A 25,000-nucleotide genomic window follows, 5' to 3' on the forward strand; every position below is an offset into this window, starting at 1 on the left:
TTAGGAACTTATTAGTGAACTGGCCTGATTCCTCGAGCGTATTTATCATACTTAGCTCATGAAGCATGTGACCAGAACAGGAATAAACTTCACACCAGAGCCCTCCCATCCTGTCAGTTGTGAAAGTGTGGTGTTTCTTTAATTTTAAAGAAGCAAAAGCAGGGAGAGGATGAGTACAGTGGAGTGCCAGCCAAGAGCAAAGGGCTAGGAAGCACCAGCATGGAAGGAAATCCATCAGGAAAAATTATAAATGCTTTCAGACCACTGAAGGATCTCAACTTCCAGGAAAACTCAAGCTGCTCCCTTATGAACCTGATCTGCTTTTTTTCCCCAGGACATGAGAGCACGGAAAGTCAGGCACAGAAAAAACTCCACTTTCATAGCAAAGTTGTTAAGAATGAATACCAAGGACTATGCTAATTTTTTTTTCAATCCAGTCACAGCTACCTTCAAGTCCCACTGTGAAAGTTCACATTTAATAAGGTGTGATTAACGAATCCTCAAGGAAGCCAAAATTGTGTTATGAAATGACGAGGAGATCTGGCAGCAAGGAAAATACAGGAGAAACCACAGCTAAAGTAACCCAAGTGACAGGGAAACTAGTAGATGCCTGGAAATTAGGGCTCAGACTGCAATTTTTTGTAAGAGTTTCCTAGGCCTGCACACATACAAGGTTTCTTTTTTTTCCTTTATTTCCCTCTATAATAAAATTGAAAATTCAAACTTGATATTATATTGAATTATAGCAGACTTACTTGTGTGAGCTATTTCCTAAATCTGCATTTCTGCCAATTTAACCTGTTGGTTAAAAGTCAAACTCAAAGAAAACGCTGGGCTTTGAGCTATAAATGTATTTTGGCTTTGAACCTCCAGCCTTGACCTAGGGGTGCACCAAATCCAGAGCTGGAGTCAGCTACCTGCGATTCAGGGCACAAGTTTAGCCACTAAGGGGAAATCCCAGAGTCTTAGCTCAGGAGATTTAAGCACGATCAAGTCACTTACTCAAATCAGCTTAAAATCCCAAAGCACTCTCAGCCTAAGCGCTCTCAAACCCCAACACTGCCAGTGGAAAACCCTCAAGGATGAGGTGGGAGCTTTCCCACTGCTACCAACACCCAATGGGATGAACCTCTGCCATGACCCAGTTGTCCTGTTGATTACCCTCAGAGCAACACACTGATGACCCCTCACTAATACCTCCGTAATTGCTAATTTTGTTTATTTTTTTTGTTCCTCACAGCCTATCTGCTTTTTCTCGGCATCTTTTCAGTGTCCTCCTCACTGAACTGCCCACATTGTCTCAGACCCTGCCTCTGACTTACTTTTCCCTAACATCAACAAGCCCAACCCTTGTCTTGTTCCACTTCTCCACAGTCAGTTTTCCATTACTTCGAATTCCCTGATTTTTTTTGATGCACACTACATCTGATGCCCACTACACCCTTCTCTGTCCCATCCCTGGAAACATTTGAGGTCAGATTGGAGGGGGCCCTGAGCAGCCTTGTCTAGCTGAAGATTTCCCTGGATATTGCAGGGACTAGATGACTTTAATGATCCCTTACAACCCAAAACCATTCTATCTATGATTCTCGCCCCACAGTTGTGCTCCATCCAGCTCCCAGAACTTTTCCTTTCCTGAAACAGAAGTCAACCACCACCACTGCTTCTCATCCAGACTTGCCTCCACCCACCCTTCCAAAGGCTGGGTGATGTGCTCATCCCTCAGTCTTTGCCTGTGTTGCTCACCCCTTGCATGTGGCATTCGTGCCATACACAGATGTAGCCTGGCAGGGAATCATGCATATTTTATAAATTAATTTAGAAATGAATAGATTAAAATACTTCATATTTTCATATTAATTTATGTTAGTACTAAAAAGGCAGTGCTAGAGCTATTTAGTCTACCACATCCATATCAAGGCCTCAGTTTTGATCTGAGGGAACCTGACAGCTTGGGCTAAGTTCTTTGTTCAGACACCACACAACATACCTTAGCAGTGCTCAGTGTGCAGCTGTTACAACACTAATTGAAATATGTTTTTAAATGTATCAGGTTTCCGAACATTTGCAGAAGAATTATTTTCTTCCCCTCATGTGCAAAACCCAATATTTCAGCCGTTTAAAAGGAGTGTTTAATCCCTACAATGTGTTAGTAGGTCATAAAACAAAGCTGGACTCAGGTATTTTACGCTGGGGAGGGGGATAATTGTAGGTGGATGAGGATGACCTACAACTTTAGGAAACCACAGGATCCCAGACTGGTTTGGATTGGAAGAGACCTTAAAGCTCATCTCATTCCACCCCCTGCCATAGGCAGGGACACCTTCCACTATCCCAGGTTGCTCCAAGCCCCGTCCAACCTGGCCAGAGCCTCACCACCCTCACAGTGAAGAATTTCTTCCTAATATCTAATGATATCTCCCTAATATCTAATAATATCTCCCTAATATCTAAAATCCTAATATCTAAACTCACTCTTGTTCATTTTGAAGCCATCACCTTGTCCTAGAGCACTGTCATGCAATGTCACAACACTCATAACATCGTTGGAGTAGAGGTAAGTCAAAAGGAAGCAAATTTGACATTCCACCCCACAGGTTGTATCCAATCCCATCCGAGATCCCCTGTGTCATCCATGGGGGACAGAGCTAAGAGAGATGGACCCAAGGAAGCTCACAGAAGGGCTCATGAAACACTTGTGTTTCGTCAGATGGATGAGTGATGTAGATGACACATTTTGCAATGAAATTAAGTGAGAAATCTCTCTCTAATATCTAGAGGAAATGTTTGGGCCTCTTTCTTTGTCATTGCAAAACACAGGTTCCCATGGGGGCCCATGCTCAATCTACAGAGGGAAAATTATAACTAACCTGTTTGCAAAGCCTCTAAAATTGCATTTCTGTTAAAACAAGACAACAACAACAAAATCTCTGACAGTAAGTATCTCTCAATCTTCCTGGGCTAAAAGTCTTTGACTGAAAAGCTGTGCATTTCCCATTTGCAGGGGTATAAAAGTCACAAGACATCAGATCACAAGCTGTCACTGGTCCCAGACTAAATATCACCCATCCTTTGCCTAAGGCAAGTGGGTCTCTTTTGCGTGGGAGGGGGCCAAACAGAAATCCCACTCTTCGGAAGAAAGAAGGAAATATTTTTGTGACAGTTTGTTTTTATTTTTTTTAAAGGCAGTTCTTTTGAAGCTGCTCAGGGGTTTGGATGTTAGATGTAGTCCCAATGGAGATGGATTACTGGCCAGAGCATAGCAAAGCGGTCAAAGGTGCAAGATAAATGCAATTTATATATAATTGCCTAAGCTGCACCTGTTCAATTTTCAATAGGAGACCTTGTCTGCCGACACAAACATAGAATATATCCTTTTTGTTTCTTTATTTGAGTGTAAAATGGGGAATTCTAAACTTGTATCAGAGTAAAGCAAGAAAAAAAACCCTTTAAATAGCATGTAAATTTTTTATGAATCAAGCTCTAAATAAAGAAAACTCCCAAGCTGGGAATTCAAAATACTAGCCAGAGAGAGCTGATTTGCTACCAGGCTCAAGAACAATATTTAGTTTACAGAATCAATCTGGAAATAAAACTAGTGCTTGCATCAGCATGAAAGCTACAAAAATAAAAAAGAGGTCTTAATAAAATATACAGTGGAAAAGGAAAGGATGAAAGCCCTAGCACAGCTATGAGGCCCTCAACAGCCCACACAAGTAATAAAATAGAATATGATGTAATATAGAACAACAATGAAAGGATTTTAAATTTCTAGGTAGGATTCTGAAAAACTGGTTCCAGCTTTTGTTGCGGAGCAGGCACGCTGAGAGTTCCCCTGTGAAGCTACAACAAAGCTGGTGTGCGGCAGACACAGGCATTGGCGAGGGCAGGACAAACACTAACCTTCATCTTACTCCTCAATCACTGGACCAGGAGCCAGGATATTTCTCTACTTCTAGACACTCCCTTCTGGTTGCTCTTCTGTTCACTCATCCACTCCTGGTTTCCCTCCTTGTTGGCAGCACAAAGATTATTTTGCTCACCAAAGCACCAATGGTTTGCCATGAAGGCAACCACCTTCTTCCCCTTTCATCAGGAAAGTGTCTTAAACCTTGTGCTAAGCAGCTTGGAAAAATCTGAGATTAGACACATCCCATATTGGCTCAACTAATTTCAGCCCGACCAAATTAGGATGAGTCCGTAAGACTCCACAGGAAAATCATGTGGGAACTGAATGCCTGTGCTACCTGCCATGCTCTGCCCCCTAATTACAGTGCTGCATCCCCTGACTTTAAGGAAATAGGGCCTTGTGAAGCTCAGACTCTAAGAGGGACACATAACTTCTCTCAAAATTCAATGGCATACCAAAATTAACTTGTCAGAATTTGGTTCTGCAACAAACAGTGGCCTCTACACTAAATTTCAGATGAGCCAGAACCAATGCAATTCACTCATTGCAGTAACACAATAAATTTTCCTTCTCCCCATGAAGCTGAAAGATATTACAGAATACCACCAATACTGCACAAATTAAAAACTATGGATTGTGAAATTCAGGGCCCTTTTTCTACTCTTCTCCAGCTGTGGCAGGCATGGTGCACAGAGGTAATCAGAGAGCTCTTTGTCCTGCAGCTGGACACATGGTCCTACCAAAAGTTTTTGGGTTGACAAAAAGAACTGGCTAAATCCCATTCTTCTTGCCCTGGCAGGGAAACTCAGCTGCACAACACAACACTTGATTAACAATAAACAATGATTCAGGCAGCTTATGTAATTTTACCTGCCAATGTTGTGCTTCAAATAATTTCTCTGTGATAAGATTTTAGGGGCCTCTGTCTGACTCTTTTAACCCTTTTTCTATCACTGGCTTTAATAGGTACATGGACCTTGAGAAGGGGTGAAAAATAAAAATCTGATTGTCCCAAAGTCCTAGTAAAATACATATATTTTTTACACAGAAAAAAGGAGATTGGTATAAACAGCATCCATCATTTGTGCTTCTCCAGGAAAGACAGGAAGCATTCCAATTCCTCCTAAAACATGTTTTTAATGAAGCTACAAAGGGTCATGATCAGCTGCTCAGAAAACAGGAACACTCTCAGAATAAAAGTTTTTTTCTCTTTTTTAGGTTTCAAGAAGTGGGTTGAAAAATCTGGGCTTGCTCTTACAATGACCCCAAAGGCAGAAGAGGGTGTTACTTTGAATTCGGTTCCTTCCACTGAACACGGACTGCAGTTTCACACCTACGTTATTAATGCAATTACAAGCTCTGCCTGAAACTATCAAATTAATTTGAAATTCACTTAAGATGCACCTGAGCCATTAGCCAGGATGCCAGTGCTGTGTGCCTCCTGAAAGCTGCGCATCAGGTCTTGGGGCTGGCCCAAGCAAGCCCTTCAGAGCTCCCAACCACTCAAGCACTAGCGTGATGCACCAAGGAACTGATGCCTTGAAGTGGCTACCTGAAAACAGAGGCTAGACAAGATTAAGAGAATAAAAGTAGGTATTTATTTGAAGGCATCAGCTCCATAAAAGAAAATGCATCCTTGATAATAGCACTTCCCACTTTATCCAGTGAGCTCCATTGCAGGATTTAATGAATTAATATTTACAACACCCCAGAGAGGCGGGCTGGTATCGTTTCCCCATGTTTCAAAGATGGGTGAGGGTGAGAGAAAGCTGAAGCAATTTGCTTTAATTCACAGAGGAAGTCTGTGGCGAGGCAGGGGAGAGTGTAGTGCTCTCACTGCCAGTGCCTCTGCCACAAGATCATCCTTCCTGTCCCTAAATGCCAGGCTCCAGCCTGATGATGTGCTGTAGTTCTAGCATATTAAATCTGACACCCTATACATGTTCTGGATCATAAGGCTGAGTCCCATAAAATTGATGGACATGAAGTTGAGAAGCCAAAAGGGACAGAGGAAAGAAGCAGGAGAAGAGTTCCTGCATTGCAGCTGTGTGGCATTTTTCTAGGCAGTAGGTTCCCATGCTACTTCAAGACCATAACATATTTTTGCTATTACAAATGCAGTTTATTTTGCAAATCAAGGTGATTGCACACATTTCAGCTTGTCAAATTTTCAGCCTTTCAACCATATGTCTGTCGACCTTATGGACTACCAACTTTATGGGATTCAACCATATGTCCAGATCCTGATATATATGAAGGCCAGTTCTAACATAAGAGCTTTACAGTAGTAGTGTAGTAAACCATAATGTTTGCAGATGGCTGTAATAAAATCATTCAGGAGAGGAAAGGTGCAGGGACGTAAAGCCTTCAAAGCTTCTTCTACTGAATAAACAATTTGATCTGAATAATGTAGTGGGAAGCACATTCCACCAATGAACTGGCTGATCTAGTCCAAAATGTTGCTTTTAATTTTCTTTCCTAATCCCACGTGTATTTTAACTTCCTTTTGTATTTTCCTTTGTGGGATTAGCTTAAAATTTGGAAGGAAAGTATAAGGAGGAAAAATAACAAAGTAAAGTGTTTTGTTTTAAAGGCACAGTCCACTTCTGAATTGTAAATTTTTCATCTGTGAAAAGCCAAAGGGTTATGTGGGGCCTGGAAGATGTATTAATAGAGAGGTATAAGGTTTTTACCCTCACATGGTGAGACTGAAGGATGATGTGACTTGCTTCATTTCCTGAAACGGGACTCAACTTTCAAAGTTAAGGAAAGTTTCCTCCTGAGTAAACTTTTTCTCTAACGCTAGGAAGTTGGAGTTTGGTTTACGTCCTGCTGCACAATAATTCAGATGATAATTCACATTCCCTTTGTCCAATATAACTTGATATCTCTATTATTTGGGAAGCTCCGGTCCCATTTTCTCCTAGCTGAAACATGCTGAGCCGATTTGTGGCCCTCAGAGAGCTGTCCTGGCTGACGGTGGGGAAGGGAGCACTGTCTGTAAGGGGAACCATGGCCAGCATAGGTGTGATGGAAGATCTTTTTCAAACCTAAGTATTTTTTAAGCTGACAGTGCGTGGTGAGCTTTGGCAATCTTCCTTGAACTAGACAAAAATCACTTCCTGCTCAGGAAAGGAAGGAACCTTCCCTGGGCATTAACTGGGAAGTGAAAAAGTGAACTGCAACCTGCTTGTGCTGCTGGTGTGCAAAATCACAGTGAGAGGAATCCCCCTGAACGGTTGACTTTCAGATAACTTGGCCAGAGCCAGCTCTCATGCTGCTAGCGTCAGTGGAAGTTTTCTTATTGGATTAAATGGAGCAGGGTCAGAGAGTGCTTAAGAAACCAGAAATACACTGTAACTCTTCCTTCCCATGCCGGACTTTGTGTTGACCAAGTTGCAGTTGTTTCTGAGTGCTAGGGCCTGTCTCATTTCAAGAGGGCTTGCCCTGGGAGACGCTGATTACCACAACTTCCATCACAATCTGCGTGAAATCTCACACAGCACCTACCAACATTCACCCCCTTGTACCCAACTGTCCTTCGTCAAGCAGTAACCATCAAGAAAAATTAAACAAGTAAGTGGAAGGGAGCAAAATAATCTTTTGAAAGCCTCAGCACCTGCACAAATGTACTCATGAAAGACTGTGAAGAACACAGCATGACCCTCAATCCTGCCCTCGGCGTGCGCGGCTGCCCTACCTGTGTGCTCGTATTTGTGTCGCAGCAGGGAACTGCTCTTCTGGAATGTCTTGTCACATAAGTCACACGCGTACATGCCACTTTCTGTCTTCTTGATCTTCTTTCGGGACAGACAGGAATCGGAGTCCGTCATGTCGTCTAGGCCGGACATGTAGTCTGGGGTTCCATCAAGCAATTCTCCCTGTGAGGGAACCACTCATCAGCAACAGCTGCTTTCACCACCAATCCTGCCCACCAACAATCCCAGGGAAGTTAAAATCACGCCTCGGTGGTCCCTCTTAGCTTAGGAATATGAATAATGAAACTAAAGCTGATGGAAAATATGGAAATAATGAGGAGCCTTCTATTTCTATGCCTCAAACCAACTTTCTGTCTTTGAGCACTCTGTAGTAATATGGTTTGCACAAACCGACAGTATTTACCATATCAGCACTAAATATTTCCAAGAAAATGTGAAGGGGAGGCTCTTCATGGCCAGCAAAAGGTATTGTAATATTTTACAGAGGTAAAAGTAAGCAACAGCTAAGGGATCATTCCTTTCAAAACTCCAAAATTTAGATACGTTCTGTGTCTGTAGAAAGGTTTTAATTGAATTTTATATTTAGGTACAAATGTTATTATTATGCAATCCATTTAAATGTATGTCTCCCGACTAAAGGCCTCAAGCTATATTTTTATATTTAATTTTGTAATTTGAAATAGGGAATATTAATAACACTTTTTATCAATGTTCTATCTATGTTAAAACAGCCTTCAGCATTAAGCAATAATGAATGTGGATCAGTAAATTATTAAATTTCTTGATATTTATTTTGTCTTGATCCAAAGAGAGTGCAAACTTGCATGATAACATACATTTCCATTTGCTATCACACAGTTCAGTTTTCTTAGACTAGTTTTGCACTAATTAATATTAGAGAAGATTAAATACGCTTAAATACATTTACAAAGAGGGCAGATGTACTGTAAATTGGAATAGTGGAACAGCTGTTATGGAGGTGCAGTGCTATTTATGCTCCTATTGTGCAAAGAGGGATTACAGTCTGTAATGTAAAACCATACCTGATTTTCACATTTGAAACTATAAAACATTTACTAGTCAGTAAAATTACTAATAGACGGTAATAGGACATAGGGGAACAGGCGCAAATGTAAGAAAAAATTATTAATCTATAATCAGTTAATCTCATTTAACTAAACTCTGTACATTGTATCTGAATACACCCAGCAAAAGGCTATAAATGTACAAGACTTCTGTGGAGCTGCTCTTCACTGCAGGCATGCAAGGCACAAAATCCTTTGCTACACCCATGTTGTCTCTGGGACAACCCGAGGGAAGGACTCAGCATTGTACCTGGGCACAAAGAAGTGCTGACCCAGATTACATGTCCAGGGAAAGACTTTGCGATTAAGGGCTGGCTGCTACCTCTCCAAATAATTTCATTTAATCTCTGGGGTTTTTTCAAAGCTGTTCCAGATGACTGGCAGGATTAGAGGACTAGGAGTCTGGGAAGTGCAGTAGGTGGCCCGAGGGAAGGGGCTTTGGGTCAACATTTCTCATCCCCCAGACATTCGTGAGAAGAGAGGACAACTTTCCCATGAATGGTGGGTGAACAATCCCCCCAAAATACGGAGAAGGAAGCTCAGAAGGCTTTCAATGGATTAGTGTCTATGAGGCTGTATGGACATCTGCTTAGAGGGATACAACTTTGTATCCAAGTTTGGCAGGTGCCTCCCAAGGGGTCTCCCACTGCTCCTTTTCTCTTTGGTGAAATGTAGCTATGCCCTGAAAAGATCAATTTCCCTACAAAGTTTCCTTTTTTTTTTCTCTAGTATACGATTTTTCATGGATATTATTATTATTATTATTATTATTACTGTATTACTATACAAATCTAATGATAAATGGCTAAACTCTTAACAGAATAAAGGTCATTATGCCAAATAATATTCAAAGTAATTGGTACTGCTTCTGCCAAGTAGAGGCACTCAAGTTAACTGCAGTTTATTTTCCTACTGCACCACATCTTTCCAAGTTCAGACTTAAATAAACTCTGCTAATTTTGTTGGAAGTGTTGATTATAGCTTTGAGCTTTTTCTTCTGTAAGAGGACATATCACAAAATACTAAATTCTAGCCTTTCAAAGGAAAAAACTGTTGAAACTTTTTACCTGAAATCCTTGTTTCCGCTGGTACTTTCTCCTTTGCTGCATATCGGCAAAAGTAGCTGCTCCAGTTGGGTAGGTATAGGCCATATGTGGTAGGAAGCTCATCTGATCTAATCCTGGGTATGGTCGCAGCCCAGGAATACTGGTCTGGACTGGTGGCATAAAAGTGGCTGGAGGAAATGCGCTCTGTGGTGGAAGTGTTGTGTATAAAGGTTTGGCACTAAATGGGTTCATACCAAATACTGGGTTAGTGCTTTTATCCAGATTATTTGAATTAGAAAACTCCTTTTTGATAAATGTCAAGTTCAGTGGCTCATCTGAGTTTTCAGATGATGAAGAAACACTATTGTGTTCTAAATTTACACTATTAGATTTTGTTTTGTTCTTTGTGGCTATAATACTTTTGGGCTCCTTCATTTGTTTTGGTAAAGACAAGTCCAATGGCTCAGCCTGAAGCTCCTCAGAAGAGAAACTGTTTGGAGTGTAAGAACTACTGTGGGAGTTTTTAGAAGATGTGGAAGAAAGATTTAAAGGAGAAGGAGTATTGCTCCTAGAGTGGTCCAATTTATCAACTGGCTTAATATTGGTAAAATGAGGAGGTTTTGTTAGCCTGAGAGGAGTATCACAATTAGTAACACTGTTATGGAGTTCAGCTATAGATGGTGAAGTTATAGAGTCCACAGGCTTTATTGGAGATCTGGCTGACAAAGAGTCTTTAGTGGGAGTGTTGTTGGTGGCAGCCAGCGCCACCTTGGCACTGGCCCTTTCCAGTGATGGTGACCTGGAACTTGAATACTGGTAGACTTTTCTTTGTTCAAACCATTCCTTCACAAATTCCTGAGGAAGGCCAACAGCAATGGAAATTTTCAGTAGTTCATCAGAGTTGGGTTCCATATTCATAGCATAATATGCTTTAAGTACAGACATGTGGTCCTTATATGGGTTGATGGGGCTAGTCATTCCTTTCTCAGAAAGTACTGATGACAGCAAGAGGGTTTGCTTATCAAACACTCCAGGTTTGTTGGGAACCATGTTCTCGTGAGGCTGAAGGACTGCCTTGATTTCTTCGTTCATTTTACACAGGTAACGCTCATGCTGATGCAACGGAATGGGACCAGGAAAGCTTTCTTTACAGAACTGGCATGAAAATGGAGTGGATACGTTGTGGTTCTCTATCATCTTGTCTTCAGTTACCAGGTCTATTAGGGTTCGCAGCTTCTCTTTTTTAATGTTATTGAGCTGCCTCCTTGAGTCTGTGGTCAAGCTCTGGAGGCAAGCTTTGGCTTCATTAACTTTCTCTAATGTATAGTCAATAATACTTTTAGTGGCACCATTATGACTTACTACTGGAAGACCCACGGAGGGAATATTGGGGGAGGTAACTCCTTGTTCCTCGGCTTGAGAGCATGAATCCTTCATATGGTAAACCTTCAACTTGGAGATCTCTTCAGCCTTGCAGTCCATTTTCTGCCTGGAAACCGTATTGTCCACAATCTGTAGGACCTTCTGCACCTCGCTTAAATTGCTGCCTACCGCAGGAAACCCGAGCAACGGTGCTTCCATCCCTACACCTAAGTGCTGCATTGGACTTTGAGCAGACGCGTGAACTCCTAAGGGGCTGGTTGCTCCAAGTCCACCATTCATAAAAGGACTAGTTGCACTAAACCCATGTGAGGCCATAAGAACCTTGTACTCATTGAAATCTAGTGGTTCTGTTTTAATTTTCAGTAGGCCTGTTTGCTCAGACATACTAAGTGGTTTGCCATTCTCCAGCTTGTTTCTCAGCTGTGTGATGGCTGAATTAGTAGGAGAGGAAGATACAGAATTAGGAGAAGAACCCGTCTTGATGTTGTTTCTCATTCTGCCGTTTACAGAGATTAAACCAATACACTTCTTGCTGCTGATGTGCGAACTGTAGGAGCCAGAATGGGAGAAACGTTTCTTGCAGTTGGGACACTCATACGGTTTTTCACCTAAAATGATAATTAAAACCAAATGTTAGTTATCATTCTTGCTGCTATAATTGCAAGAGATTATATTCGATATCTAACTGATTGCCTGTGTATACAGTGATTAATAGTGAGGGAAATATTAATTCTATGAATATGACCGCACACCACCACTGCTTTACCCTCCTCTTTCTACAGGTTTTGAGGTCAGTTTGGACCCGAGGTCTCCAGGTGGCAACAGCCATCAAGGTGGGAGATTGGCTCCAGACTGACTAGGGCAAGTCACAGGTAAGTACCCTGAGGGGAAGGGAATCAAATCAAATCAAGACTGTTCAAATTTGATTTGTTTCTTTTTTTTTACGCCCAAAGAATGGAATTTTCACTGAATATGAGAAACTGAGTCCTGATGTTAGAACATCCACATCAGTTTGTGCCAGGGCAGAGCCTGGTGACATTTTGTGTGCTGAATTCTGCATCAAGTAGGAGAGCCAAAATGCCCAAGTCATTCAATCTGAGACACTTGGCAGTTACTTGTTATCTGAGAATATGAGTTGTATTTCACTCGGGGGGACTTTTTATTTTGGAAAATATAATGGACTCTTCAGATTCCCACTGCACAGCCATGAATGAACGCTTCTGAGCTCAAATTGCCAAACAATCTATATTATTTGCAGGAAGCTTTAGTATTTCCAAATCTTTCAGCAAGACCGTGGTATTAACAGCATGATAAATGAGGATGACTCAGATATCACTTATGAAATACCTTAGTAGCTCCAAGAAGCCAGAAGCAGAACTGTGTAAATTTTAAGCAGTCTTTAAAACTCAGCTAATTAAACAAAATGCAAATGAGCACACCAGCACCTCCGCTACTCACCACTGTGAATTCGCAGGTGTTCCTTCAGATGGTGTTTATATTTGAAGGCCTTGCCACACTCAGTGCATTTGAACTTGCGATTCCCTGCTCCTTGGGTCAGCATTTGGTGCTGGGAGGAAAAGAAGGAAAAAAAGAGATACCAACATGAATTTTATGCAAGAGAAACCATGAATTTCAAGCTTAAAAAACAAAAATTGAATTAATGTGGCTCTGAATTCATCAAGCGGACCAAAAGGTCTGCATGTACATTTATTTGTCTCATCAGTGTTGCAATAAAAATCAAAATGTTGGCAGTAAACCGAAACAAATGAGAAAGTACTTTCACATGAGCATTCGATATTTGCTTTGGAATTATTTCCTAAGTCTCTCATCAGAAATGTGTTGCTTTAAGGTATCTTACAATGAGAGAAACAGTTTTATAAGTAGATTTGTGGCTCTTAATATTCCTAGCAGATTCTGAACATGTGGGACTCGGCTTGTTTAAAAATTCTGTTTACTGCATGTGGAGTAAAGAGAGAAACACTGTCGTTAGTGGCATTTTGTGTAAGATTTAATTCATTATCAAGCAGGACAGATTGCGTCTTCGGCATAAGCTGCTGCTGGAAATATTTTTTAAAATCACAGAGCAGCAGGAAAGACTTGAGCTACCTTTCGTGCCGTGTTTTCTCCTGGTGCTCTTCTGAGGGGTGAGAGAAAGTTGAAAGTTAAAAGTGGTGTAAAGATATAATCAAAGGCAGCTGACCTTTTTGCAACAAGCAAGGAAAGCCCCATGACTTTGAATTTTGAGAGAAAAAAAATAATTAATTAAAAAATAATTATTATCTTGATAATCATGTAGCCAACCACTTTGGATGCTCAAGGTAGAAGGTCAGCCTTTTGCAAGCAACCACGATACAAAAGCCTTTTGCAGGAGCAGGGAGGGGGGGAAAAAGGGGGGGGAAAAAAGAAGAGAAAAAAAAAAAAAGGCAGCGCCGAAACGGTATGACAACTGCGAGGGTGTGCTGCCTCTTCCCACATTCCTGGCGAGACAGATGGTGTTACATGGGACACAGGGAGGTTTGTTCAAACAGCAGCAACCTTCAAAGATCAAGCAGAGCCCAGCCCGCCGCGCGCCATTGAGGGACCCGCGCTCATATGTTGCTGAGTTGCATAAACAAACAGCAACAGCTGTTTTGTCTCCCCCCATCGCCCTCCAAGGACTACTATAAACTTTAGTTGTGCCACTGTTAATATGATACAATCATTTTAATTTACTAATTGTAAATGCCATGAGCAAATGAGGGGACTTTTCAACACCAAAGCTACCATTCATAATGCGCCAGTACCAGCGCACTCTTGCATGTGAAATTTCAGGCAGTTACGTTGGATAAATATCCAGGCGGGTTTTGTTCCCTCCCCTGGTGTTTTTAATGATACGAGGCAAAAGGAAGAACCTTACAGTGGATCAGGTTAGGAAAAATATATATGGGAAAATGTGTTTGTCTACTGGGAAGCCACAGGAAGGAAAGAATAGGAGAGCGCGCTCTGGAGCCATTTATATTGATTTAAGATCAAGCGAAAGATACAGTTCTCTTAAAAATGCTAATTGCAAAAGTCGTGTGATTAGGAAGATGTGTGTTTGCCTAACTGAATTTACCTTATGCTGACAAAAACCTACCAAGAGAAATCCAGCTGATTGTGATTTTCAGGTTTTGAAGAAAAAGAAATATGGCATAAAGCCTCTATAATTTGACACAATGCACACATCTATTTATTCAACTTTTAACCACGCCATTTGAGTTTCCATTACAGCCCTCCTTAAGATGGGTTTTCAGAAGTAATCCTCCAGCGTGGAGCAGTTTTTCTGCTCGTGTGTAAAGAATTTTGTGGCGCAGGTCTATCGCCAGCCCATCTAGGAGCACTAGGGAAGCTCAGTCACCTGTTTGAGACACACAGCATTTCCTTAAATGCGGCGCTGATATAATATTACACGTACCCCATCGAGGAAAAAAGGGCTTTGATTTATTGCAGATATGCTGCCGGGCTATACAAATGAGAGCAATGCCCAATTCTAGTGGCACAATCACAAATGATAGCCTATATGTACTGTCGGAAGAGTTCTTCTCAAAATGTGTAATTATGTCTAACAAACGATTATACAAAATATGCATAATTTCATGTGATTGAAAAGGTTACTCAAAAAGTAATGAAAAAATATTAGTGGATCTTTTAGTATGTCTTGGAGCTCCTATTTGCAACACTGCAAAGTAAAACTAGGTGAAAAATGGAATTAAAATTGCTGAGATGTTTAATAATGTATAATTAAAATGCTACAGTTTCATTCACTTTTTGAGGAACATAAAAACGAAACTAAAGTCAAGTTAAAGTGCAAATAAAATTTCTAAATTAGAAATTAACACACTCATTCGATCGTGAACATAAGACTATTAAATCATATTAGAAGAGACCATCAAAAAATCATTTAGACCTCAATTAAAGCTATTACCATTAAAAGATCTGCATCTTCAAAATGCCATGAAAAATTAATAATGATTGCCAATCAAAGCAATATCGTTTCTCTAAGGGGTTATTACAGAAAGAAATCACTTAAAACCAGCCCCCCACCTGATCTGTCCCTGGCTTGTGTGTCACCATATGCCGCTCGAGCTGGGTGCGGTAGGCAAACGTGTAGTTACAGAGAGGGCACGAGAAGTTCTCCTCGTTCTTCTCGTGGCGGTACTTGATGTGCTCCTTGAGGGACGTCAGGCGCTTGTAGCCCCGGTCGCAGTAGGGGCAGGTCAGCAGTTGGGCGAAGGCATCTGGAGTTCCAGGTGGCAGGTCTGCGCCCCGGGATGGGGGGGGAAAGAGAGGCAGGCCAAAAGGTCAGCAAATCAATGGCAGCTCATGGGCTGATTGCCCGGGATGGTATGAGAGGAATCGCCGCAATCTGCTGCCCGGGAGGGAGGGACGGCGCTTCCAACCGGCAGCGGGAGGCACCGGCACCCGCGCACGCCCACGGCAGACTCGCAGGGCCCGCTCTGGACCCCGCCGGGAAATTAATTATGGGCATCACTCCTCCCGCAGACCTGGCTGGCTGGAAAACTAAGAAATACTTTTCCTGATCAATTGGCAATTTGCATTCCAGCCCCAGCTCATTACGTTACTTATGCCATTGACCGAATCCTTCCTACTGACTCTTCTCCAATTATTTATCAAGGCATTGGAGAGCAATAGGCTGGCTACTCTGTCTTTTGTTGCATTTAAACTCTATTAAAACTTCTCAAACTCCCAAGTAGAGCAGCAGCCTTTCTCCTGTTTAAATTCAGCTCTATAGTTCACCCACCGAATAATACAAATGTGCTGACTAAAAAATCACAATACACTGAAATTACAGCCCCAATCTTTGCTCATGAAATTCCATGCCACTGCAGCTGTTCTTCAATTTTTAAGGTAAACACCCAGGCATGTAGTGCATTTATAATTGCAACAGCTGCACGAGGTCAGGATACTGGCTAAAAATGAATTACAGCCTCACCATTTTCTTCTTGCCCATTGGCCTCTGGAGTGCCAAGGCGAGACAGTTCCTCGGGGGCTTCAGGGTAAATAATGGCTGTGTCGCTGCGCTGCAGGTACTCTGCTATGCTGACTGCATGCCCATCTCCTTCCTCCAGTTTCCTTTTGGCAAAATATTCCTCAAAGTCCGACGTGCAATTTGCATTCTTAACTGAAATGAGAGAAGGAGAAAAGAAAGGGTGGTTGAGTGTATCATCCCAGAGAGCTTGGGCCGGTCAGCAACGTTACAGGTTGAGCAGATATACTGGAGCTACAAGGCTGGGGCTGCAGCTGGATCCTTGCTCTCGTCGGCCTTGCTCTAGCTCCCAATAAAATTAATGTGGGCTTTCCACCAGCGTGGATGGAAGTAAGGGCAGTTAAATAAATGAGAGCAGAGGCTCTACAGGGCAGCAGGAGAAGTTTATGAGGCTTGGGTAATGCAGGTAATCTTTCATTGCTGGAACCTGAACAATCTTCATGGGGCTCCTGGGGGTCCCACAACTTTTGGCATGAGCCCAGCTCAACCTACAGGACTGAGCTCAGCTGCCCCTGGATCATGCAGACCCCGAGACAGTCCTCATGTGGGAGATGGTAGCTGCAGGTACTAAAAGACCAAACTTTTCTGAGACAGGTCCTGCCTCAGGCTGCTCTTCGTCAGGCACAAGAAGAAAATTTCTCACATCTTCCCCCTTTTTCTTTCCTCCCTGAAAAATTAACTTATAATAGGAGAATAGGTAGTTTTAGAAACTTATTGCTTCATGATTTCTGCAATAGAACCACATGGTTTAGACCATAACAGGGTCATCAAGCCCAAAACCACTCTGACAGTCCATACAAGAGTTTTCCATCTTTTCTTTAAATGGAACCTCAATTTTTTACAATCCATGCAATCTCCATGAAACATAATACATGCTTAGCAACAAAACATCCTGTTACTAAAAATGTGCTTTTCTCCTCCATGTATGAACACTGCTTGCAGGAAAGACCTTAAAACTCTGTGAAGTTATAGACAAATAATAATATAATTTTACTAGAAAAGAAAAAAAAAAGGAGATTATGATTTTCTTCCACTAAATTGTTTTTCTTTTTTTATTAATAAGTCTTGGAAGACACAGCTAGTGGCAAGGAACTAAAGATACTTGTTTTTAACTGACCATAAATTAAAATAACAGCTTATGATTGATTAAATTTTTAATGTATTTCTGCTTAGGTGAAATAAAAAAATTAGGAAACACCATAAACTACTCTGGAGTACATGTAAAAGTAAAATACTAAACGGCACAATTCTGCTCTCAGTGATTCCACGGAGCAACATGGAGTAAACACATGGAAATCAAGCGGGTTATGGTTTGTAACCACTGGAAATGAGAGACTAACCAGCTCCTTGCTGTTTAGAAATGGGTAAGTGCTTTGCCTCAGCTTCCTAAGAAAATGCAAGGCAGTGATGCTGGCAGTGAAAGCGAGACATGACCTCTGACTGGGGCACAACTGGGAGCCTGCAGTGCCTGATTTGAAGCGCTGATCTCGGCGTCATCGATAAAAGTAGATATCCGTCTCTGTAAACCTCATCCCTTTAGCCGATAAAATCAAATCCTCTGGCTGAGACAAATATGCCCTATTTTTCATATGAGCTGAGCAGCTTCTCAACCGTTCTGCAGTATTTTAGTGACAGTGACCAAATGGCACAGGGCAAGGGACCCTGGTTTTGGAAGGAAACTTCTGTTCCTATCACAGTGGTTTTGTAGGGAATGGCTACACCACCACAGAGTTCCTCTTGGTCCTTCTGCGGCTCCTGTTACCATTTGTTATTAGCATGAGAAAAAATTCTTGTCTTTCAACCCCAAAATAAAGCAGCTTCTAGAGAAGGGGAGCGTGAGTGTGGAGAAGAAGACAGAGTACTCTACCTCCATTTTGTTCTAGGAGAGAAATATAACAAAATGGTGGTTATTGAGTACACTTCATGCACAAGAGCATCAGAGTAGGTGTAGGACTTTTTGTTTTTATCAGAAGAAAAGCTAAAGCTTTAATTTTTATGCTCTAAATCTAACCTTTTATTCCCCTGTTATGCCTAGATCTTCCAAGCATTACAAGGTCATCCACCCTCTGGCTTAACACTACCCAAGCTCCACTCCTTCTCTTGTCTTAGCAATAAATCCAAGGAAAACAAGTTTATTTTTGCCAAATTTAGACCATGAGCCAATAAATGCCACCTGTAAAGCAAGGAGGGGGAGTTTTTCTCCGGAGAGGAGAAATGGGATGGCTCCACGGGATGGTTCCACATGTCCCTTTTCTCCTCCAGGTAAACTAGGGGCACTTGGACTTTGCAATTGCATTTATAGGATTAGGATTCCAGCCATCAAGCAAGGCCTGAGTTAAGATTAAGAGTTTCCGTCCCAAAATCAAACCTAAATGAGGTTCTTCCTTCCTGCCCCCAAGTCTATCTGGAGGCTGATCCAACAGGCTGTGGAGGACTGCTGCAATATTACTGGCCTTGGCTTCCTAATTCTTGGGATTATTTAGCTTCTACGTTTGTGCATGCAATCCAGGAGCTAAAGCAAATGTTTATGTCTACATTATAAACCCCTAAAAACAAGGGGATTTAGTGGAAAAGCTGATAGATCCTTCACTGAAACAATACAACCAGCGTGGCAATGCTGCAGATTAACACAAACAGTGAAGGATGATCATGTGGGTCTGGTTTCTCACCAGCAAGGTTACTGACAATTCAGACATGGCTGCAAGCTCACCCAGTGGTACTAAAAAGACCCATCTGACAACCATTCGGTTTCTCTCTCAACTTCTGGTGGAAGACTTGCTTCCCCCCTCCATGCCCTGATTTATTATCCATGCACAAAGCCATGTTCCCAGACTCCTTGTGGGCTGACACTGCATACACACTGCTCATCCCCTCCTGCAAGGCAAGAATTTCAGTGAGATCTATGGTGGGTGACCTTGCCAAATAAGTCTTTTTTTAATTAATTATTGGAGCCTGGAGAGCAGAAATATTTTCAGTTCCAAAAGCTGATGTGGCTGTGTCACATAAAAATAAAACACATTAAGGAAAGCTATCTTTGGAGGCATTTAGGACCATTCAAGATAAAGTGGGAGAGAGGTCCAAGGAGCTTGGGATACCAGTTATTTTGTGTGGGAACTCGTCCTGCGAGATGGTGATAGCTGCCCTTAATCGCAAACAAAGCTAATAAAACCACAGCCTTCATTAGCCAGGAAGTGAGAGGCCCCCATTGGTACACACAGATTACAGCCTGAAAACGGCCTGTCCTCCAACCTGCCAAGTTTTACTTCTGTTTTCCTCCCCCTGAAAGTTTTTCTTTCCCTTCTTTAAATTATTTTAAGAGATCTTTACTTGAATTTTGTCAGATGTTAGTAATCGAAACCAGGAACATTTTTCTGTTTGTTTACAGGTATTTTGTTAATCTATTCTCTGCAAGCATCCCACTTGCAATAACCATACAAGGTAGAATAAAACAAACTATAAGAATTTCTTCATTCGCATTTTAAAAACCTCTTCTGCTAAACGTCACTTTTTCAAGTCCCCATTGCAGAAATCCTCAGAAATATTTACAAATTCATTTAGCAGGACCAAAATCTTAGATTTTCACCCTAATGGTCATTTTTGCTTTTTCACTCTGAAGCCTCCACGGCTCATTATAAAAATGCAGCTGATTAATGTCTGGATAACAAGATTTCTCTTTAAGTACCACTAGGAAGTGGCCACTTTGACAATAGCAGAATAATTTAATAACGGAGACCTTTTCTTTTCGTTTTCTTTCTCTCTACTAATGGCATTCTGCAGAGAATTTGATGCTAAAAATGCACCACAGCTATAGCACGCACCTACAGAAACTTGGCGGTTAGATGCATGTGAGTGAGTCTGAAAATGTATCTCCTGCCTTTGTGTTCAGCCCAGGTCACGGAGCACTGCGAGATCTGGTGTCAAGAGGGGGAGACATGTTGTATTGAATGAGAGAGACTTCCTTAGCCCGTCTGGAAGAGCCCATATTAATCTGTAGGATGCTCTAAATAGCTTAAGGAGACCAGAAGGTCACTGTTGAATGGCTTTTGCTGAAGAGGGAGTCACTGATCCAAGTTTTTTCATTGGGTTGAGTCTCAGCCTCACCTCAGCTACTTTATTGAACATCAGTATTAAATCCCCCTATAATCTGAAGGGAAAAATTCAAGCCAAGCACTCAAGACAGGCCCAAAGCCTATAGTGAGGCTGAAGAAGAAAACTTTGAACACGTCCCAGACTACTCAGGAAGGATCTCCAACAGCTCAGCGACTGATTTCTTCCCTTTCCTCATCAAATAATGGTTGAGGCACCTCACTGGGCACAAAGGGGAGCTTTTACTCTGCATAAAGGATTCTACAGGTCCTCACAGTCACCTGGCATCTTCTACTCAAGGTGAAAAGATTGGAATAAGCATTTAATTTATCAGAGTATTTATTATGCTTAAGTAATCTGGCTTTGCTCTTATGAGTCTATGGAGACTGCAGCAATTAAAGAAACATGTTCTACCCAACCTGCCGAGGCATCAACCTCCACTGAAAGGGGCTCTGAACACCTCAGTGACAAAGATTTGTATTAAACACTATCAGAGCACTGGGCAACTTGTGATGATTATTTGAGCAAGCCTCCCATCGTAGCTGGAGTAAAGAGGAGCCTGGGACTTGCACAGGACATTTGGGGAAGGAATTGCCAGGAGCAACACCCAGAGAAGCTCTCGCATTTCAAATGCAGACCACCTAAATGCAAAGCACTCCTTGAGCCATGAGTTTGCAGTGCATCAAGCTGGGTAGGGGTAACCCTCATTTTTCCCAGTAGAGGCAGGACACCCCATGGACCCCGCTCAGGGTTAGCAGAGGGGCTCCATGGCACCTGGCCCCCGGAGAGATTTCGTGAGGCTGACGATGAGCTGGAAGGCAAGGCCATCAGATACTGGAAGGGAAGGGACTAAGAGGACATGAAGTCTTCCCCTTCAAGCAGACCACATTGCAAGCATGAAAGAATCAAGGCCTGTTATGGTAAGGAAAATATGCACAAAGGAAGTCACATGGACTGATAGGGGACCTCAAAGGCTCTGGTAATGGTAATTCAGATAATCATCAAGTCTTGTTTCTGAATCAGATGTCTTTTAAAGTCCTGTTTCTCCTAGTGCTAAGCACAATTTGTCACTTTATTGCCATCTCTTAGAAATAAAATAAGCTTTTGAGGTACGTATGTAGCCAGTTCTGCACAGCAACATCATTAAGTACATACGTAATGTGCCTCGGTGCCACCCTCCTTTCATGCATAATAAATCTAATGGATGAAGAAAGCAGTGACACGGTTTTATTTTCCTATTATTTTCCCCCTCAAGAATGATAAAGTAAATTTCTTGTGTTGCTTAGTAAGAGCACTGGGGTTTTATGTGGGTGTTACCAACATTAGGAAAGTGTGAGTAATAAAATCCTTGCGAGACTTTGGTACCACCTTTTACAGTAATATTTGTGGAGAGTATTACCTATGAACTAAATTTCATAATGGAATGCATAGAAATGTACTTATGCTAGAAAAACTCTTCCTTTTAGCTGTGTAAATCTATCTGCAACATCTCAAATTGTGACAAAATGCAGAAGAAACATCGGGTGATGTATGGCATTCAGCTGTGCTGAGGATGGAGTGGGGCCTTTGGAAAGAACATGGTAAACCCCTGAATTCATTTGGATTAGAAAACAGCAACAGAAACCTTTTGCTGGTTTGCTTTGCTACAGAAAAAGAGAGATGGCTCAGAGGTGATGCCTGCTAAATATCTCCGTCACACTTCTTGTGCCACCAAATGTATTGATTTCTAAGAAGAAGGGAAAGAAAGCGATGCGCAAAGTGGGGGGAAAAAAAGATTAGCCGGAAACATTATAATCTCATAAATATGCATTTAAAGTGTGTGTGTCTGTGTATCTATGTAAGGGGTTTATGTGTGTCTTGCTGAAAAGATGTTTTCAGTGTCTGAAGTAGCTCACTCTGCGCACCACCCGAATCTGAGGCTGCCAAGGAGGGTGCACCCCATCCTCACTATCAAGCTCTTTGCACAGTTTCTCTCATTAAAAGGCTACTGTATCTTGGCCCAGCTACTTTATCCAAGGTTCACCCTGGCTGGGATAACATCTCCTCACACTGCTGAGAACTATTATCTCCCAAGGATGCAGCTACAAGGAGGAACTAAAGGCTAAAATGTTGTTGGACACAGGAGGGGTAGCAAGGACTCTTCACTGCATGAATTGGTCACTGTGCTCTCGTGATCAAGCTGGGGGAGGGAAATTAAAAACCAGGTGAATTATGTTGATATTTCCTAAACTTTTAACAGAAAACAAGAAATAGATAGTTTTGTCACTCTCATTCCTCATGCACAGCTAGTTCTACGTGATCCCAAAGAAAAGTGGTGCTCACACCATGCAAGGCCTTACCTGTACCATTGTTTCCGGTGGTCTGAATTGTGGCTTCAGGCCCCATAGTGTCATAATCTTCCTTCATTTCTTCTGTGAAATAAAGCATGCACACTTTTAGCACTGGCACGGTAGTGAACGGCTCACAGAGCTGGGGAGCACACTGCGGTGCCGGGGAAGATCCCGCTCGGGGAAGGAGAGAAAAGGGCTGTTGTGGACCTCCACACAATGGCTTTGTTCTGGGAACTGAATGAGTTCAGCAGTGCCGAAGGGACGAGAACTTATTTACTTTAAACACGACAGCCAGTGGTGGAAAACAGAACTATTTCTTCAGAGTAAACGAAAGGCTTTCCCCAATATCAAATCTAATATGCAGCTGGGTGAGAAAAAGGGATTTTTTTTGTTCTTCTTTTTCCTACTTATTTAAAAGAAATAATCAGTTGACAGACACTGTGAGATCTATACCTGGAAGAAAATGCAAATACAGAAGGAAAATGTAAGAACTGCTTGTATCTCCCTCGCTATCTATCGCCACACAGATCTGAGCTGTCACCGTCATTTTAACCTCGTTTGAGGCACAGCAAGGATTAATATTGAGTGGTGCAGAAATGTGACAAATCTTCAACCGTGGGCACTTCTTCTCTGCCCCTACTACTTGTTTGCATCTTCTGTGCACTGACAAAGTCTGTCTTTATGGCCATAAATTGGGTTAATTCACATGCAAATAAGCATGATATGTGTAAAATTATTTACTATGTATTTTTATGGATCAGTTTACTTTCTGTGAAGCTGGGGATTCAGAGTGAGTAAAAATAGCTTTTAGAAGAGGCTCCATCACTGGCGAGAACACTTATTTTCCTGGATGTTTCAGCCTGCCTGGCAGTGCCTGTCAAACTTGGTTTCTTGCTGCTAATTTGTTAGTTCATGTGCAACAGGTATTCACACATGCAGCCTGGATAAGATTTAACCCTTCAAAGGGTTTTCACAGGCAAAAAAAATATACAGAGCGTTTCTTTCTCGCCTTTTCAACTTCTAAATGCCAGCCTTTCTCTATCTGAAGACATGCACAAACACACAACCTCTCCCTCTCCTTTTTTTTTTTTAAGTGATAGAATTTGGTACTTGAGATTTAAGTGAAAAAATCTGCTTTAATCATTCACTGAGATGCACTTGCAAGAAATAAAATGGCACAAGGCACCCAGAAGTGGTTCAACAATGACCAAATAAATTTAAAAAAAAAGGAGAGAATTTCCCAGAAACAAGCACCAGTCGATGATGATTCAGGAAGATGGATGCTGCTCGGCCAATCAAGTGATAGACTGGCAAGGAGATCAAAGCATGCTATTAAAATCTTATTGATACATGAAGCATTAAAATTCTTATTACTCTTTTTTTTTCTTTTTTATTTGTGAGAAAGATTTTGATGAGGACAGAGACTGTCCCAGTGTTAATCCATTTCCATGACAATGATTTGACTGAAGATAGGGGAATAATATAAACAGAGCACATTCTCAGTTCATTCCTAAATTTGTAATCTTGTAGTATTCTTCAGATGTCACATTCTACAAGTAATTAGTTGGTAGAATAACAGGTTCTAATTGTATCATTCTAATCAAAACTAAAGCACAGAATGACTTAATTCAGAGCTTTACAACCAGCGTACAATACTGTGGTATAAATATACATGTTTATGGCTTTGAAGCTTAAAAAAGAGGAAAAAAATTAATGAAAGCTCTTAAGTTAAAATATGCAGGTACAAACAGATGCTAAATTTGTACAAAAGCATGGAATATGCAGACCAGATGAAAAATATTTGTTTAAACTGCACAGCAGACAAGCCAGCCTTGATTCTTTTCCCAGATCCGGCATTCTGCCTCTCTAAGGATCATTTTCATGGGGTTATCTTGTGTCCAAAACATTTAGGAGTTCAATATGTATTAATAAAATGTTGTCAATTACGATAATTGATCTGCTGTGCTAGTCTCACATCTGATATCTTTATTGCAGCCTCCCAGAAATTTTAATCAAGGTACAGTGTTTCTGAGAAGTTCAGCCTTCGATATAAATATAGCCATTGTGATTTTCTTCCTTGATCATCTCATGTGATTTCTGGTAGCAAGGAGTCACAAGTATCAGAAGTTTTCCATCTGAGGGCATGTCTACCCAGTCAGCAAGGGGAAAACAGTTAACAGCTTTTTTTTTTCTTTTTTTTCTTTTTTTTTTGCATAATAGTGGTAATGTTCAAGATTTTTTGCTGCACTTCCTTCCTCCTTGCCATTTTCTTCTGTGGTAAAGAGAAGTTACAGTGTCTGGTTGCTTCCCAAAAATTATTCAAGGCTCACGGAGGCTCTGCTCTGCTTCTCGCTTTGTGCAGGTCACCGGGGTACACGCTGCAATTTTTCATGTACATTTTAATTCTCATTTAGC

The 25,000-nt window shown here is 41.5% G+C and overlaps 1 protein-coding gene across 2 annotated transcripts in view; it reads right to left on the minus strand.

Annotated features, from left to right (window-relative positions):
* The window catches only part of ZEB2 (zinc finger E-box binding homeobox 2), a 114,262-nt gene that overhangs the window by 3,464 nt on the left and 85,798 nt on the right, over positions 1-25,000 (minus strand). For both annotated transcript variants that reach the window (XM_048310366.1, XM_048310365.1), the window contains 6 exons: positions 22,595-22,666; positions 16,116-16,304; positions 15,206-15,420; positions 12,602-12,710; positions 9,782-11,751; positions 7,611-7,791 (listed from right to left, as the gene is read on the minus strand). In XM_048310366.1, the coding sequence (XP_048166323.1) occupies positions 7,611-7,791; positions 9,782-11,751; positions 12,602-12,710; positions 15,206-15,420; positions 16,116-16,304; positions 22,595-22,666 (2,736 nt within the window). The remainder of the gene's footprint in view (positions 1-7,610; positions 7,792-9,781; positions 11,752-12,601; positions 12,711-15,205; positions 15,421-16,115; positions 16,305-22,594; positions 22,667-25,000) is intronic.

Source organism: Corvus hawaiiensis, chromosome 7 (assembly GCF_020740725.1).
Source record: "Corvus hawaiiensis isolate bCorHaw1 chromosome 7, bCorHaw1.pri.cur, whole genome shotgun sequence".
Classification (NCBI taxonomy): Eukaryota; Metazoa; Chordata; class Aves; order Passeriformes; family Corvidae; genus Corvus; species Corvus hawaiiensis.